Below are 17101 nucleotides of genomic sequence, written 5' to 3' on the forward strand. Positions count from 1 at the left end.
TTTTTGTCTCTTCCTTTTTGATTCTTGCCTTCCCTTGTGGCTCAGCTGGTAAAGAATCCACCTGCAATGCAGGAGACCTGGGTTTGATCCCTGGGTTGGGAAGATCCCCTAGAGAAGGGAAAGGCTACCCACATCAGTTTTCTGGCCTAGAGAATTCCATGGACTGCACAGTGACTGAACGACTGACTTCACTTCACTTTGCTGAACTGGCTAACACTGCCAGGATAATGAAAACAGTGATATAGCAAACCTTGTCTGACGTATTTTGCCGAGGGAAAGCTTTCATTAAGTGTGATCACTGTAGGTTTTAGGAGATAAGCTTTATTAGCTCTTCTGTTTCTTCTAGTTTGTAAGATTTTTTTTTCATTAATAGGTATTATAGTTCATCAAATGATTTTTCATGCATGTTTTGAGATCATATGATTTTTCTTCTTTATCCTATTAGTGTCGTAAATTATGCTGATTTTTATAAATCTGGTTTATACATGTTAAACCAGTCTTGCTTTGTTGGGATAAATACAACTTAGGACATACTGTTTTTTTTGTATTGCTATAGAGAAGTCAGTTTTATTCTAACTAACTGTAGCTTTCTGGAGGTAATTCATATTTTTTTCACTGGCTGCTCACACATTGTATCTTGTAGTTTTCTGCACATTTACTTTGTATCTAGATATGGGTTTCTTTTTGCTTAGTTTGCTTAGAATTTAATGAACTTCTTAAACTCGTAGACTATCACTTTGGGGAGAAATTCTTATTCATTATCTCTTCCAATATTGCCTCTGTCCTTTTCTCTCCAATTCTGGCACTCTAAATGCACAAAATACCTTCTCACTGTAAACTTGTCTCTTGTTCTCTCTTCTGTATTTTTTTATTCTTTTGCTTGAGCTTTGTTCTGAATGGTTTCATCTTTACTTATTCACTCCTTAGTTTTATCTAATGTTCTATTAAAGTGGTCCATTGAAGAATTGTTGATTTTTGGTTATTTTTTGATTCTAGAATTTTTATTTGGTTATTTTTCAGGTATGCCATGTCAGTTATGATTTCTAGGTCTCTGTTGAAAATTTTGTCTTGGCTTTTATTTTTCAAAGCTTTAATTTGTGAAGCTATTGGTTTAGTACACAGCAGCATTATTCTGATCTTTCCAGTTTGATCACATAGGCCGTAGCATTCAAACCCTCATTCATGTCTCTTTGCAGCAGTTTTGGCTCCAGCCAAGATATTTAAGCTTCTAACCTGTACTTGAAGTGTTCTGGACCAAGCCTGATAGTTCTTTCCTCCATATGTTCCAATCCTTGACAAATAATCAGCCACCTAATTAGATATATTGCCATTATTTTAATGTGAAAAACTCATGAAAATATTGATAGTTCATCATCAAAAAGTATTTTTAAAAATTCTCCTTTAGCCTAGGATTGAAATTACTGCAAAGTTGAATTTCCTCTTACTGTTTTTGGAAGATACATTTTGCATTCTTTCTTAAGAAGTTAATAACAAATTGGTTATGTATGAAATTCAAGTGTTTATGGCTTTCTTATATGCCCAGTTCTCTGCCACTTGCAATAGAGCATATAAAAGGAACTATAAGACAGTGTTTGTGCCCTTGAAGTTGTTTTACTTCTCTGTTCTGATTTTTGATGTTCATAGTGATAAACACTGCAAGATCTTAATGTGCCCTTACCCTCTGAATTACAGAAGTGTCAAGTGATGCTCAATAATGTTTCTGTGTTAAGTTCACTTTATAGCATTCCTGTTTTTTATTAACTTGTGTACATATATGAATCTTTAAAAAATTTGTTTTTAGTTTTTGGCTGTGCTTCATTGCTGCATGTGGAGAAGGAAATGGCAGCCCACTCCAGTATTCTTGCTTGGAGAATCCCAAGGACAGAGGAGCCTGGTGGGCTGCTGTCTATGGAGTCGCACAGAGTTGGACACGACTGAAGTGACTTAGCAGCAGCAGCAGCAGCATTGCTGCGTGTAGGTTTTGTCTAATTTTGGCAAGCGGGGGCTACTGTCTGGTTAGAGTGCACAGGGCTTCTCATAGCAGTGGCTTCTCTTGTCTCAGATCACAGGCCCTAGGATGTGAGGGCTTTGGTAGTTGCAGCACACAGGCTTAGTTGCTCCACAGCATGTGGGAGCTTTCTGATCCAGGGATCAAACCGGTGTCCCCTGCTTTGCAAGGTGGATTCTTAACCACTGGACCACCAGCGAAGCCCTGTATATGTGAATTTTAATTAACCCATTATATCAACTAGAATAATGTACCTTTCCCAAGTCATTCTGGATAAGTGGAGTTTTACATTATTAACTGCTTTTGGAATGTGGTGCTGTTCTAGGCCACATTCAAATATTCTTCTGGATGTTTTTATTTTTAGTTTATTTGGATAAATATATAAGCAGGCGAATGGGTTGGAAATGTAAATTAGTGAAGTATAAACATTTAATTTTTAGAATTGAGAGATGCTTAAATCATACTTGATTAATGGATAGATAACCAGTTAGCTGGTCAATGATAGAGAGATTCCATTTGTGACTAAAAGTCATTGGTAAGATAGAATGGATACATATGATAAAGAGGGAGTCAGTGGGAAAAAGCGATTAGGATAAAAATACATGTGAGTATAAGTGACTAGACAAGAAAAAAATAAATGAACAGAATAGGATTGTAGGACAGAAAGTGTTGGACAGTGTAGGACAGAAAGGAAGTTGTATAGGGTATAGATTTGGGCTGACCATGTAAAAAGCAGTTTAGAATTTGTATATACAGATATTATATCTGTATATTCTCCAGGCCAGAATACTGGTGTGGGTAGCCTTTCCCTTCTCCAGGGGATCTTCCCAATCCAGGGATTGAACCCAGGTCTCCCACATTGCAGGTGGATTCTTTACCAGCTCAGTCACCAGGGAAGAGATGATAGAGGATATCACTACAATTTTCATGTCGTAGATTTAGGAGAACTATTGAAACTTTTAAAGCATGTCTAACACATTTCTTGGCTGTGGAAAATGGGTGAAGTAAAGACATTGAATCATCGTTTAGGACAGTAGTTCTCATTGCTTTTTGGTCCTAGGATTCCTTGACCCTCTTAAGTTATTGAGGACTCCTCCAAAGAGCTTTTGCTCAACATGTAAGGGTTACATATATTGCTATTTACAGAAAATAAAGCTAAGGAGATTCTAAAACATTTTTAATTTATTTAAAAACAATAATAATAAACTCATTGCATATTAACAGATCATTTTCCTTAGAAGAAATAAAACCAAACATAGAAAAGTGGCATTCTTTTACATTTACGAATATCTCTTTGATATTGGATTAGTGGAAAGTACATAGATTCTCATATCTGTTTCACACATTTCATTAGCTCTCAGGGCTCTGATAGAATCATATGTCATCCAGCAAAATGTGTAGGAACTTTTTCTCTCCATCTTCCTCCACATCTCTCCTCTGTTCATTTTCCTCTAGTCCCTTAGCAGAATTTGTATTTTGTTTCCTGCTTGCTTCTCTTGATCCAGCCAGATAAAATTAATATTTTATGAATTAGCTTCTATTCCAGCAGGAAGAGTCTGTCTTTGTAATCCAAATGGAGGCTGCCTCTTTCCAAAAATTCTCTGTTCTAGTAGTTAGAATTCTTTGGAAATCAGTTTGAGAATGGCCATCATTGTTAAAAGTTGAGTTCAAAAAGAACACCCTTTTTTCTTCTTGAGTGGAAAACTAATAAGAGAAATACGGAGTAGACACACTAGATAAGAGGACTGTAGAACTGCAGTCAACTTGCTTACCTGCTCTTGGGTGGAATGTACCGCTTCATACTTTGCCTGCAAGGGCAGATCAGAAAAAAGGAAAATCCAGGAGAGGCTGAGCCACATGGCCCAGTGTCTTCCCCAGACTTTACAGTCACATGTCATTCCTTTTCTGCTAAGCAAAGAAGGGAGAATACAGACCAGAAATCTTATTCCTGAAAGAGTGGGAAGTAAATGTTCCCCTCTTCTCGACAAAATGCTTATTTATGTTTTTTTCTTTTATAAATGTAGAGAACAGAGTTTTATTGTCATAAATTAGTAGTAGCTTAACAACCACCCTCTCTCACTCAGCAATGACTATTGTGAGAAGGCTTAAGGTCACCTTTCCAAAACTCAAATTGTCATTTATTTCTCTGTACTCTCTACAATATTGTTAACAAAACTGTTGAACAAGTTAGTTAGCTGGGCAGAGCCCACATTAGTTTATCATCAGGGTTATCAGATATTACATGACTTGAAAAACAGATGTCTTATGAAAACTGTAGTGAAATGTCAATAACCATGCCATCTATTTTTTATAAGTTTTTAGGCTAAAACTGTCAAGGTGTGTACTCAGTATGGATCAGTTTTAATTTTAATACATTCATAGGAGATGTTCTAGGAAGTGTAAAATCCAGAAACATGGTACTGAGTTTTAATCCCAGCCCTGCCATGTACTAGCAGTGCAACCTTGAACAAGTGTAGTTCCATATCTTCTCTCAGCTTCATTTTTCTAAATTATAAAATGGGGGAAATCAGAATACTTTCCTCGTAAGATTGTTGTGAAGCTTAACTAAGAAAATGCAGGCAAAGCATTTATTATATTTGGGGCACAATAATTGCTCAGTCTAGGTATATTAAATATATGTCCCAATGATATTGTTGTTCAGTCTCTAAGTCATGTATGACTCTTTGTGACCCCAGGGAATGCAGCTCACCAGGCTTCCCTGTCCTTCACTATCTCCTGGAGCTTGCTCAAATTCATGTCCATTGTGTCAATGATGCCATCCAGCCATCTCATCCTCTGTTGCCCCCTTCTCCTCCTGCCCTTAATTTTTCCCAGCATCAGGGACTTATCCAGCAAGTCGGCTCTTCACATCAGGTGGCCACAGTGTTGGAGCTTCAGCTTCAATATCAGTCCTTCCAATGAATATTCAAGGTTGATTTCCTTTAGGGTAGACTGGTTTGATCTCCTTGCTGTCTAAGGGACTCTCAAGAGTCTTCTCTAGCATCACAGTTTGAAAGCATCAATTCTTTGGTGCTCAGCCTTCTTTATTGTCCAACTGTTAAATCTGTACCTGACTACTGGAAAAACCATAGCTTTGACTGTACGGAACTTTGTTGGCAAAGTGATGTGTCTGTTTTTTTAATATGCTGTTCAGTTTGTCATAACTTTACTTCCAAGGAGCAAGCATATTTAATTTCATGGCTGCAGTCACCATTTGCAGTGACATTGGAGCCCAAGAAAATAAAATCTGTCACTGTTTCCATTTGTTACTCCATCTATTTTCCATGGAATGATGGGACTGGATGCCATGACCTTAGTTTTTTGAACATTAAGTTTTAAGCCAACTTTTTCACTCTTTCACTTTCATCAAGAGGCTGTTTAGTTTCTCTTTGCTTTTTGCCATTAGAGTGGTATCATTTGCATATCTGAGGTTGTTGATATTTCTCCCTGCAATCTTGATTCCAGCATGTGATTCATCCAGGCCGGCATTTTGCATGATGCACTTTGCATATAAGTTAAATAGGCAGGGTGACAATGTACATCCTTGATATACTCTTTTCCCAATTATTTTTATGTATTATTTTTTGTAATCCAGAGCATTGGACATGTGTATAACATGTAACATTAGTTTATCCCCTGATTTTCTGACTTCCGCTTTTTCTGGGTTAAGTTTTAGCTGTTGATCTATATTGAGGAGCATTATGAAACAGCTGTTTGAAACTTACCATGTGATTATGTTTCATGGAATCATCTCTATAAAGACCTTAGGGGAAATAATTCCTATAGATGTCAGTCTAAACAACTGACGTCCCTTTCCCGAGCATTGGGTTTGTGTTTCTATCTTAAACTGTATAACAGATGGTGTTTCCTTTTTTGAATTGCTATTGAAGAAACTCAGAAACAGATTTGCAGCCCTTTAATAGCAAAGTGGACTCTTATGTTGTGACATCTATTTTGAATACTAATCTTTTTAAAAATATATATATTTTATTGAAGTATAGTTGGCTTACAATGTTTCAGGTTCACAGCAAGGTTGATTCAGTTATACAAAACACATATTATTTTTGAAATTATTTTCCATCATAGGTTACTATAAGATATTGACTATAATTCCCTATGCTATACAGTAAATTTTTGTTGCATATCTATTTTTAATTAGAAATCTACCATTCTATTCACACTAAGTCAGACAAATGGAATCAAAATGTCATAATATTTTGTTAGGCAAAAATTCATAACTTTTCTAAAATATTTATATTATACACATTTATATATGTATACAAAAGCTTTTCTACTACACTTGCTGAAGGCTTGAGAAAGAATATGAAAAAAAGAGATGGAGAAATTGAGAACATAAGCTAAATGAAATGAGAGCACTGAATGTGAAATAGAAAAAGTGAAACAGACTAGATAAAAGTAAAAGACTATCATATAGTCCAGTTGCTTTTAAACATGACTGCTCATTAGAAACACCTGAAGCTTTGGAGAAAAGCAATACCTGAGCATTTGTATTTTTTAAAAAATTTCAAGATAATTCTAGTATTATCTTGATTTTAACAAGTGATTACAGGTTTTTCTATTAGATTCTAGCTTTGGTGAGATAGAGGTCTATTATTTTTCTGTTGACCAATCATGATACAGTGGTATTAAGTGAGTAATAGTTACATAATCACAATAGTAAAAGATATTTGTCAGTTTTCACAAATCAATAGCCAGATAAAAATTAAAAGTACAGTTGCAAGCCATAATGGGAACATGATTAACCTAACTGTATAAAATAATTACATACAATTCAAGGGGTCAGTGGTAAGTGTACATATATGCACATGTTTTCATCCACCCAGCTAGTCTGTGTTTTTTGGTGCATTTAATCCATTTACATTTTAGATAATTATTGATATGTATGATCCTGTTACCATTTTCTTAACTGTTTTGGGTTTACTTTCTTTTTTTTTTTTTTTTTAGATTCTTTTTTTTTTTAAATTTTATTTTATTTTTAAACTTTACATAATTGTATTAGTTTTGCCAAATATCAAAATGAATCCGCCACAGGCATACATGTGTTCCCCATCCTGAACCGTCCTCCCTCCTCCCTCCCCACACCATCCCTCTGGGTCGTCCCAGTGCACCAGCCCCAAGCATCCAGTATCGCGCATCGAACCTGGACTGGCAACTCGTTTCTTACGTGATATTCTACATGTTTCAATGTCACTCTCCCAAATCTTCCCACCCTCTCCCTCTCCCACAGAGTCCATAAGACTGTTCTATACATCAGTGTCTCTTTTGCTGTCTCGTACACCAGGTTATTGTTACCATCTTTCTAAATTCCATATATATGCGTTAGTATACTGTATTTATGTTTTTCCTTCTGGCTTACTTCACTCTGTATAATAGGCTCCAGTTTCATCCACCTCATTAGAACTGATTCAAATGTATTCTTTTTAATGGCTGAGTAATACTCCATTGTGTATATGTACCACAGCTTTCTTATCCATTCATCTGCTGATGGACATCTAGGTTGCTTCCATGTCCTGGCTATTATAAACAGTGCTGTGGTGAACATTGGGGTACACGGGTTTACTTTCTGTGGGTCTTTTCCTTCTCTTGTGTTTCCTATCTAGAAACAGTCCTTTATCATTTGTTGTAAAGCTGATTTGGTGGTCCTGAATTCTCTTAACTTTTGCTTGTCTGGAAAGCTTTTGATTTCTCCATCAAAGCTGAAGGAGAGTCTTGCTGGGTAGAGTATTCTTGGTTGTAGGTTCTTCCCTCTCATCACTTTAAATATATCATGCCATTCCTTTCTGGTTTGTAGAGTTCCTGTTGAGAAATCAGCTAATAGCTTGATGGGAGCTCCCTTGTATGTTGTCATTTTTTCCCTTGATGCTGTTAATATTTTCTCTCTTTAATTTTTGTCACTTTTATTACTATGTATCTCGGTGTGTTCCTCCTTGGGCTTATCCTTCCTGGGACTCTCTGTCCTTCCTGGACTTGGTTGACTACTTCCTTTCCCATGTTCAGGAAGTTTTCAGCTATTACCTCTTCAAATAATTCCTCATGTCCTTTCTTTCTCTCTTCTCCTTCTGGGACCCCTATAGTTCAAATGTTGGTGCATTTTAGTGTTGTCCCAGAGGTCTCTTAAGCTGTCTTCATTTTTATGTTCTGTGACAGTAACTTCCACCATTATGTCCTCTAGATTATTTATCCTTTCTTCTGTCTCAGTTATTTGCTGTTGATTCCTTTTAGTGATTCATATCTGTTTGTTTGTTCTTTAGTTTCTCTTTTCTCTGAGCAGAGTTGAAGTTTTAGAGTGCCATAAAATGGGAAAGGAGTAACAAAAGACTTGGCAACTAATGCACCCGTCATAAGGGAGAAAGTGGGGTCAGGGTGACAGGGCAGATTGTGGTGGAAGGTGAGTCCTGAAAGAGTTCTGTGTAGCAAAGGCAGGATATGTATAGACTGGGGCACCAGATATTTAAAGCATTTATTTGATATTGGTGCAGGTTCTATTCAGGGAATAGTTCGAGGTTTTATATTTAATAATTTCAAGGTATTTTATGTCTGTTTATAGTGGTTATAATTATTTTCTTTGTCTTTGAAACCCAAATCTCAAAAACTGAAAACTATTTTTCTATAATAGTAATCTCCTTCCCTCCAAATCTAATCAGTTATCAAATTTCATTACACCTCTTTTGAATAGGAGGTGAGTTTAAAATCCTTTTAGTCCCTAAGGGTCTGCAGGTCTCTGCCCATAATCTCTATTCTTGTTCAGATTCTGTAGACTCAAAGAGTTGTTCATACTTGGCCTTTTGCTTCTCAGATTCATTTTTATTCCTCATCAGCAAGTGAACCTGTTTCATTTTTATCATGTCTGTCTATCTGTTGCCTACAGGATCGTTTACTGATCATCTAGCTTCTCAAGTGATATACATCATTGGGATGAGTTAGTTTTAATTGCACTAGTGGTAATCTCAGAGGATAGAATTTCCTTTCTGTTTAAGGATGGTAAGAAGTAATAAAGTTTTCCCTAAGAATTTTAGATATTCCAGTGATAATACCTTATACCATGAAGAATTTAGGACTACATAGAATGTCTGAGGAGAAGGCAGTGGCACCCCACTCCAGTACTCTTGCCTGGAAAATCCCATGGATGGATGAGCCTGCTGGGCTGCAGTCCATGGGGTCGCTAAGAGTCGGACACGACTGAGCGACTTCTCTTTCACTTCTCACTTTCATGCATTGGAGAAGGAAGTGGCAACCCATTCCAGTGTTCTTGCTTGGAGAATCCCAGGGACGGGGGACCCTGGTGGGCTGCCGTCTATGGGGTCACACAGAGTCGGACACGACTGAAGTGACTTAGCAACAACAACAACAAGAGTGTCTGTGGGGCTTCCCGGGTGATGCTAGTGGTAAAGAACCTGTCTGCCAGGGCAGGAAATGTAAGAGACACAGGTTTGATCCCTGGCTTGGGAAGATCCCGTGGAGAAGGAAATGGCAACCCACTACAGTATTCTTGCTGGAGAAGCCCATGAAAAGAGGAGACTGGCAAGCTACGGTCCATCGCGTCTCAGAGTTGGATGCAACTAAAGTGTCTTAGCTCACACGCACACAAGAGTGTCTATAAATCATGTCTGGCTATGCGTATTAGCTGCTAATATTTTCAGTGTTTTTTGGCTGTTTTTGATTTAGCATTTAATGCTCTAATTCTGTTTTTTACCATCCAGAATGCATCTATATGCTTCTCACTTGTGTTTCAACTTGTGTTTCAATTATGTTTGAACAAAGCCTTAATTTCTATTTTGAACTTATGACAAAGATTCTATTGTCAAAATCCATTACCAATGCTGTAGAGACTACTAAATAAGGAATTTTCAAAGAAATATTAAGCCTTATAATAGGTGTGACTCCTGTGGTCAGACTATAATCAGCTACTTTTAATAATAATAAAAGTGCTGTTACAGAGAGCAGTAACACTCGTTATGTTTTCTCACTTTGCAACATATGGAGGCATAACAACTGTATCCAAAGAGGGGAAAATACCACATACAAACACATTTATCTGTTGTTTTGATTATGTAATTTGTTACAGTATTGTATTTTTTTTGTATGATAATTTTTTTCACCACTAGAATAATCCCAGATAGTTGTTTTAATTTTTATAACATTGAAAGAAATCATGTAGGGACTAAATAAAGTTTAGAATTACAGTTTTAAAAAATGAGTCACATACATATTGACTAGGAATTAAAGCACAGCCATATCAATAATAAAGAACAATGCTATCCAGAATAAAAATCAAGTAGCAACTGATAGGTTTCTCTTGTAGTGGTTTTTCCCTTTGAGTTATTAACGTCACATGAAATTGTGTCTTATTTATTCATTATAAATGCTTACTCTGTTTAGGGCTATATAGTATAAATAACATGTGCTGGTGTTTAATAAAGTTTATAACTTTCTGACAAATTTGGTATATGGTATATAGTTTTTTAAAATAAGTTTATACAATGAAAAATAGACTGTATTCTGAATGTGTGCATATCAAAATTCCAGCCTTAAAAAGTTATTAAAATGATTTAAATATACAAATACTGTACTTCATTTTTGTAGAACTTTTCACCCATGATCCTTTTTTTTTTTCTCTTAAAGATCAGTGGATAAGTCAGTTATAGTGTATGATACTGTAAGTACTTCACATCTTGTGTGATCTTTGTAAATTACATTTGCTTGTTAGGCTGCTGAATTTCAAGTTGAGTTAGGCAGGATAAGGAAAATGTGTATATATATTTTTTTGTTTAGGGTGCCTTAAAAGATAATATGTACATTTCAGAAATGCTAAAATAGTTATGTAAGTAAGGTATTGGTTCTGGGTCAAGCCCTGAAATATTTCAATAATGGTTTTAAGATAGATATTGTCTGATAAAAGAAAATACCAATTTAAAGAGCACCAGTATCCAAAAAATCACTTTAAATCAATTATTCTTAAACTCTTACACCAGGATTTCATAACAACAAAGGATTATTTACTGGAGGGTAAGACTATACTTCTAGGTATCATTTCTAATAGTTTGTTACTGTATATTGGAGGGTTTTGGTAGGGCATAGCTGAAAGCTGAAAGTGACCCACTGCTTTAGAGTTGCAGCTGGATTTAGAGACTAGTATAAGGAAGAGTAGGTTATAATGGATTTGGAGAAATGGGACTTTTTGTTAGATGCATGTTACTAAAGACCAGGTGGAAGAAAATGAATGTTTAATATACTGTGAAAATATTCTCTGAGAGAAATCAATGTTACGTGGACCCTTACAGTGGTTGAATTTAGGTTGTGGCTATGCCAGCAAATGAAATAGAGATGTGAATCATCAAAGTGAGTGTGTGGCAAGTAAGGAAGCTAATAAGCTAGTCCTGCTCATGGAAGTTCCAATCACTGAGAGTTCTGGCAGGAAATGGGAAAGAGTACTCAAATGTGAAATAGATCCTTACTGTTTCTCAGGAAGCTTTCATGAAAAGTTTCACAGAAACATCTAAAACATTAAATTTCCTCCATAAAATATGTATATAAATACATCTAGATACTGGATTGTCAGCTAAGTGCACTCAGAATTGAAGTGATTAATTTCTACTCACTGGTCTGCAGTGGGTACAAGTCAAATGCCCTAACAAAAATACAAATTATTTCATGGTTACTGTTAGTTAAGACAAATCAACCAGGACTATATTAACCTAAAAATTTTAGCAGACAGCACTAGTAATAATTGAGAAAGAATAAAATAAGTACTTGATGATATTAGTTATAAATGCTATTATCTATTCATTGGATAAGTTTCAGCTTATATTAATGACTCAATATTATTGGAATACATAGAATATATAAACCATTCAGGTCAAGCAAGACTTTGTTAGTAACTTGATTCTTGCCTGAGTAAATATAAAGCTGTTTGTTCTGTTATTTTTTCAGAATACTGAGAATATACTTCACACCCTGACTCAGCACACCAGGTCTGAACTTAACCTTGATTTGTATTAATGTAATTAAAAAATTGGTCTAAGGATATTTAATAGTTGTTTTTATTAACTAGGTATGTCACAACTTGTGCCTTTGCACCCAATATCCTTTTACTTGCTACTGGTTCAATGGACAAAACAGTGAACATCTGGCAATTTGACACGGAAACACTTTGCCAAGGTTAGTAAGGATATCATGTTAACAACATCACCACCATTCACCATTAAAATCAGAAACTCAGTAATTTTTTGACAAATTATTCATGTTGCTTTTTTCAATATAAAGCATATATCCAAAGTTAATATAACTTGAAAGTAATTTTAGAGAACCCAGTGTTAAAGTTAACCCAGTCGTCTGTGTTAAAACTATTGGTAAATGCTTTTGGGTGCACACTCGGTTGCATCATACCTCCCATAGTTTTGTAAGCTCTTTATTTACACTCTGTACTGATTTTTCAGATATTAATAAATATAGCCTAGGACAAAGTAGAAATGATTGTTTTATCCCAGTGGTTTCATTTTTAGTTTGATTAAGCAGCATTGACACAATTTCAAAGTTTTATTTTTATCACTGTCAAAATTAGCTAACTAGTGGTGCTGATATGCAGATGACAGATAAAATATAATACTTCTGCCAATGCCAGTTTTATATAATGATGAACTTTTTCTGGAGTGAAAAAAGCTCCAAAAGAGTAGCATTTAATTAAATAATGCTTTAATTATATGTAGTGTTTGACTTAAAAAAATTTTTTTTGAAGATGTTAAAGTAGAAAACACAGATTTAAGAACATTTTGTTTACTTTTTAGTACAAAGTGAGAATCCTTATGTTGGGCTTCCCAGGTGGTGCTGGGGTAAAGAACCCACCTGCCAGTGCAGGAGACTTAAAGAGATGTGGGTTCAATCCCTGGGTCTGGAAGGTCCCCTGGAGGAGGGCATGGCAACTCACTCCAGTATTCTTGCCCAGAGAGTCCCTTGGACAGAGGAGCCTGGAGGGCTACAGTCCATAGGGTCACAAAGAATTGGACATGACTGAAGCCATTTAGTACACATGCAGGAGAATCTTTTTAAAGGATATACTTTTGCTTATTATTTCACTTATCTTTTTGTTTATGAGTATTCTTTTGTTTTTTAAGCAAAGATCCCAGATCAACCAAAGCAATTTACTGAAAATTGGTCAGAGGATGATGTCTCAAACTGGCTTTGTGCCGAAGGTTTAGAAGACCTCGTTGATATTTTCAAAATGAATAACATTGATGGAAGAGAATTATTGAATCTTACAAAAGAAAGTCTAGCTGATGATTTGAAAATAGGTAAGACTAGTGAAAGAAAGTCTTAAAAACAACTTTTAATAATTTACTATGAGATTGGTTTTAATTGCATTAATGGTTTCCTCTTAGTATTCTTATTCTAGCACATTAGTTATTCTGGAATATGCTTTTGTATAAAGGAGAGTATGTTTTTAGTAGATGATAGAAAAGAGATGTTACATACTATTTTTTAGGTAATTAAAGCCACCATGTAACTAATTTTTAAAACATGTTTTTTAAGTTGCAATATAATGCACCCTTTTACAAGTATACAGTAGTGTAATAAGTGACTCTTAGTATACTATTCACCGATTTGTACAGCCATCACAACTGTCTAATTCCATAACAATTTTACCACTTCAGAAAGAAACCCCATGCCCATTAGCAGTCATTCCTATTTCCTTTCTCTCTAGCTCCCAGCAACCACTAATCTACTTTTTGTCTTCTAAGGATTTGCCTGTTCTTGACATTTCATATAATGTCAAGGTCTTCTGTGCCTGGCCTCTTTGCTTAGCATGCTCTCAAAGATTCATAAATGTTGTCGTATATATTAGTACTTCATTTTTATAGCTGAATATTTCATTATATGAGTTATCACCTTTTACTCATCCATTCATCAGTTGATTGAATTTAGATTGTTCTCATTTTTAAGGTTTTTTAAATTATGCTACTTTGAACATTCATGTACAAGTTTTATGTGGGCATCTATTTTCCGTTTTCTTGGATGTTACTGATTTATATCCACAGAACTTAACCAGAAGAAGACGTAGTCTTTTGTAATTGGGGGCTGGGAGTGAGTGTTATTAAATTTCTTTGCTTAGAAAGAAAAGACCCTTACCAGCTAAACCCTTGGTGTGTGTAACGGGCAATATTTGACTATATATGCTTTAACTCTGAAAAAGCATCTGACTCTTAAGATGACAAATTAAATAGGCCATCAACTCCTGTACTCTGTTCCCTATTCCTCCCCTAGTCCTGGAAATGTTGTGTATTTGAGAATTGATGTAGTCTAGATACAAATAGCATCAAAAATATAAAACTTGTTCGAGTGGAATTGGTGGGTCTTATGGTAGCTCTATGCTTGCATTTGAAGAACTGTCAAGATTGTTTTCTAAAGCAACTGGGCTTTTTTTTTTTTAAGTAATCTCTTTCTTTAAAAAAATATTTATTTTTGGCTGTACTAGGTCTTTATTGGCTGCACACAGGCTTTCCTAGTTGCACTGAGCAGGGACTACTCTTTAGTTGCAGTGCACGCGCTTCTCATCGCAGTGGCTTCTCCTGTTGCAGAGGATGGGCTCTAGGGTACTCAGGCTTCAGTAGTTGTGGCACATGGGCTTAGTTGCCTTGTGGCATGTGGGGTATTCCCAGACCAGCAATGAAGCCGTGTCCCCTGCATTGGTAGGCAGATTCTTACCTACCGGACCACCAAGGAAGCCCCTCACTGTGGTTTTGATGGGCGTTTTTCTGATGTCTAGTGATGTTGCACAGTTTTCCATGTGCCTGTTACCCATTTATATATCAGATTGGAGATTATTGTCATGTTTCAGATCTTCTTAATTTGTTTCAAAAGTGCTTTGTAATTTTCAGTGTATAAGTCATTTTTTTAAACTGTGTAATTCAGTGCTTTTTCATATAGTCATAGAATTGTATAAATTGTATACCCACTATATAATTTCAGAACATTTTTGTCTTCCCCAAAGAACCCCATTCATTTCTCATTCTAGCCTTTTGGCAACCACTAATCTATCTCTTGTAGAAATAAGATTTATCTATTTTGGACATTTTTTTGTAAGTGAAACTAAACGACATGTGGCCTTTTGTATCTGGTTTCTTTTATTTAACCTCAGGGTTTTTGTATGTACAAGTACTTCATTCCTTTTTATGGCTGAATAATATCCCATTGTATGGCTGAAACACATTTTGTTTGTTCATGCATCAATTGATGGACATTTGGGTTGTTTCTACTTTTTGGCTATTATCAGTAATGTTGCTATGAATATGTATGTATGAGATTTTGTGTATCTTTTTATTTGCCTTGGGTATATGATTAAAAGAATTTTTTTTTACTGTTCACTATTTTGAGGAACTGCCAGACTGTTTTCCAAAGCAGCTGTACTATTTTACATTCCCACAAGCAATGTATGAGGTTTCCAATTTCTTCACCTCTTTGTCAACACTGTTTTCTAGCTATCTTCTTGATTATAGGTGTTCGATAGATGTGAAGTGGTATTTCATTGTGGTTTTGATTTGCATTTACCTAATGATATGGAGCATAGTTTCAAGTGCTTATTGGTTATATATCTTCTTTGAACTTTCCCCCTTTAAAATTGGTTTCTCTGTTTGTTGTTGAATTGTAAGAGTTGTTCATGTGTTTTGAATACTACATCCTTATCAAAAACAGTTTGAAGTCTTAGTGTTGTGCTCTAATAGTGTCCCCCGACATTATTATCAGTATGCCATAGTAAAATCTTAAAATTAATAAGCATAGGAAATAGGATGTCCATAGGGAATTTATTGTTAATGAAGAGTCAAATAACAAAAAAGTGTTGTTATAGAAAACCATTTTAAAATATAGGTGTATACGTTCATTACACAGTAATTACAGTATGTGTACCTATTTAAATGTCTTGGAAGTTTTTTAAAAAGTTAACAGAATGATGACTTTGTGAAAATACTTAGAATCAGATGGTTTTGTACTCAGACAATACTGTGAAAGTTGTTTTTGTATCTCTAGTAACTTATTTCCTTTATAATTTGTAATTTACTCTTTCTTCCTGAAAATTCTGGTGAATTTTGAATCTTATCATTCCTTTCTCACAGTAAAATTTAACAATACGTTATCACAGAGAAGCACATGACAATATAAAATAATAATTTTAGATTTCAACAAAGAATGTTGCAAAAAATAAGAGCATAGTAAAAACAATAGGAATAGAATTCTGTTCTGTGATAGCCGGATAAATAAAGTATAAGAAACTCTTACAGGATTCAGTCAGTGGCCTGAAATAATTTTTGAAAAGGTGAGTCTTGGACTTAGTAGTTACAATAATTTTGAATTTCAATTAAATAAGTTTTGTAACTATCAGGCTCAAGCTAAAATTGAAATGTAATTTAATTTCTGTGGTCTAAAAGCTGAGGAAGACCATTATTGTAAATGGAAACAAATGTTGCATACTCTCTAGTAAGTAAGGAATTGGCTTTGCATTTCTGTTTAAGATTTGGAAAGTTAGTGAATTAAAGAAATTGCAGAATAAATTAGTAAGTAAATAGATTAAATTTTTTCTGCATCATTCTAAAGTACTTTAGTTTTTGCAAAATTAGAAAGGATTAAGGGGCTAACATTAATCTTCTACAAGTGCTACTTTAAGCTACAGTGAATTTCTGTTAGTCTTGAGCTTTAAGAAAAAAGCAGACTCATCCTCAAAACAGTTAATTGGAGTAATAGAGAATCGAAATTGAGTCTAGAAAAAAGTGATTTAAGAGGCCAATTGAGTATGCGATAATGAATTTTACTCTTGTAATGCATAACTATTTTACTTGCATTTACTTTTGTGGTACAACTGTTAAAGCAGTTCCTACTTGAATGTGAATAAATATGAATTTGTTCAACATTCATCATACAAAGATGGAGAAGGAAATGACAACCCACTCTAGTATTCTTGCCTAGAGATCCTGTGGACAAAGGAGCCTGGTGGGCTGCTGTCCATAGGGTCGCACAGAGTCGGACACGACTGAAGTGACTTAGCAGTAGCAGCATCATACAAAGAAAGTTAATTTTGCAGTAAAG

General features: G+C 35.2%; 1 protein-coding gene across 3 annotated transcripts in view; it reads left to right on the forward strand.

The window, feature by feature from the left end:
• Nucleotides 1-17101, forward strand: part of WDSUB1 (WD repeat, sterile alpha motif and U-box domain containing 1) — a 68942-nt gene that overhangs the window by 18957 nt on the left and 32884 nt on the right. For all 3 annotated transcript variants that reach the window (XM_027560059.1, XM_027560069.1, XM_027560077.1), the window contains 4 exons: nt 10652-10685; nt 11960-12000; nt 12081-12187; nt 13141-13317. In XM_027560059.1, coding sequence (XP_027415860.1) covers nt 10652-10685; nt 11960-12000; nt 12081-12187; nt 13141-13317 — 359 coding nt within the window. The remainder of the gene's footprint in view (nt 1-10651; nt 10686-11959; nt 12001-12080; nt 12188-13140; nt 13318-17101) is intronic.

This window comes from Bos indicus x Bos taurus, chromosome 2, assembly GCF_003369695.1.
Source record: "Bos indicus x Bos taurus breed Angus x Brahman F1 hybrid chromosome 2, Bos_hybrid_MaternalHap_v2.0, whole genome shotgun sequence".
NCBI lineage: Eukaryota > Metazoa > Chordata > Mammalia > Artiodactyla > Bovidae > Bos > Bos indicus x Bos taurus.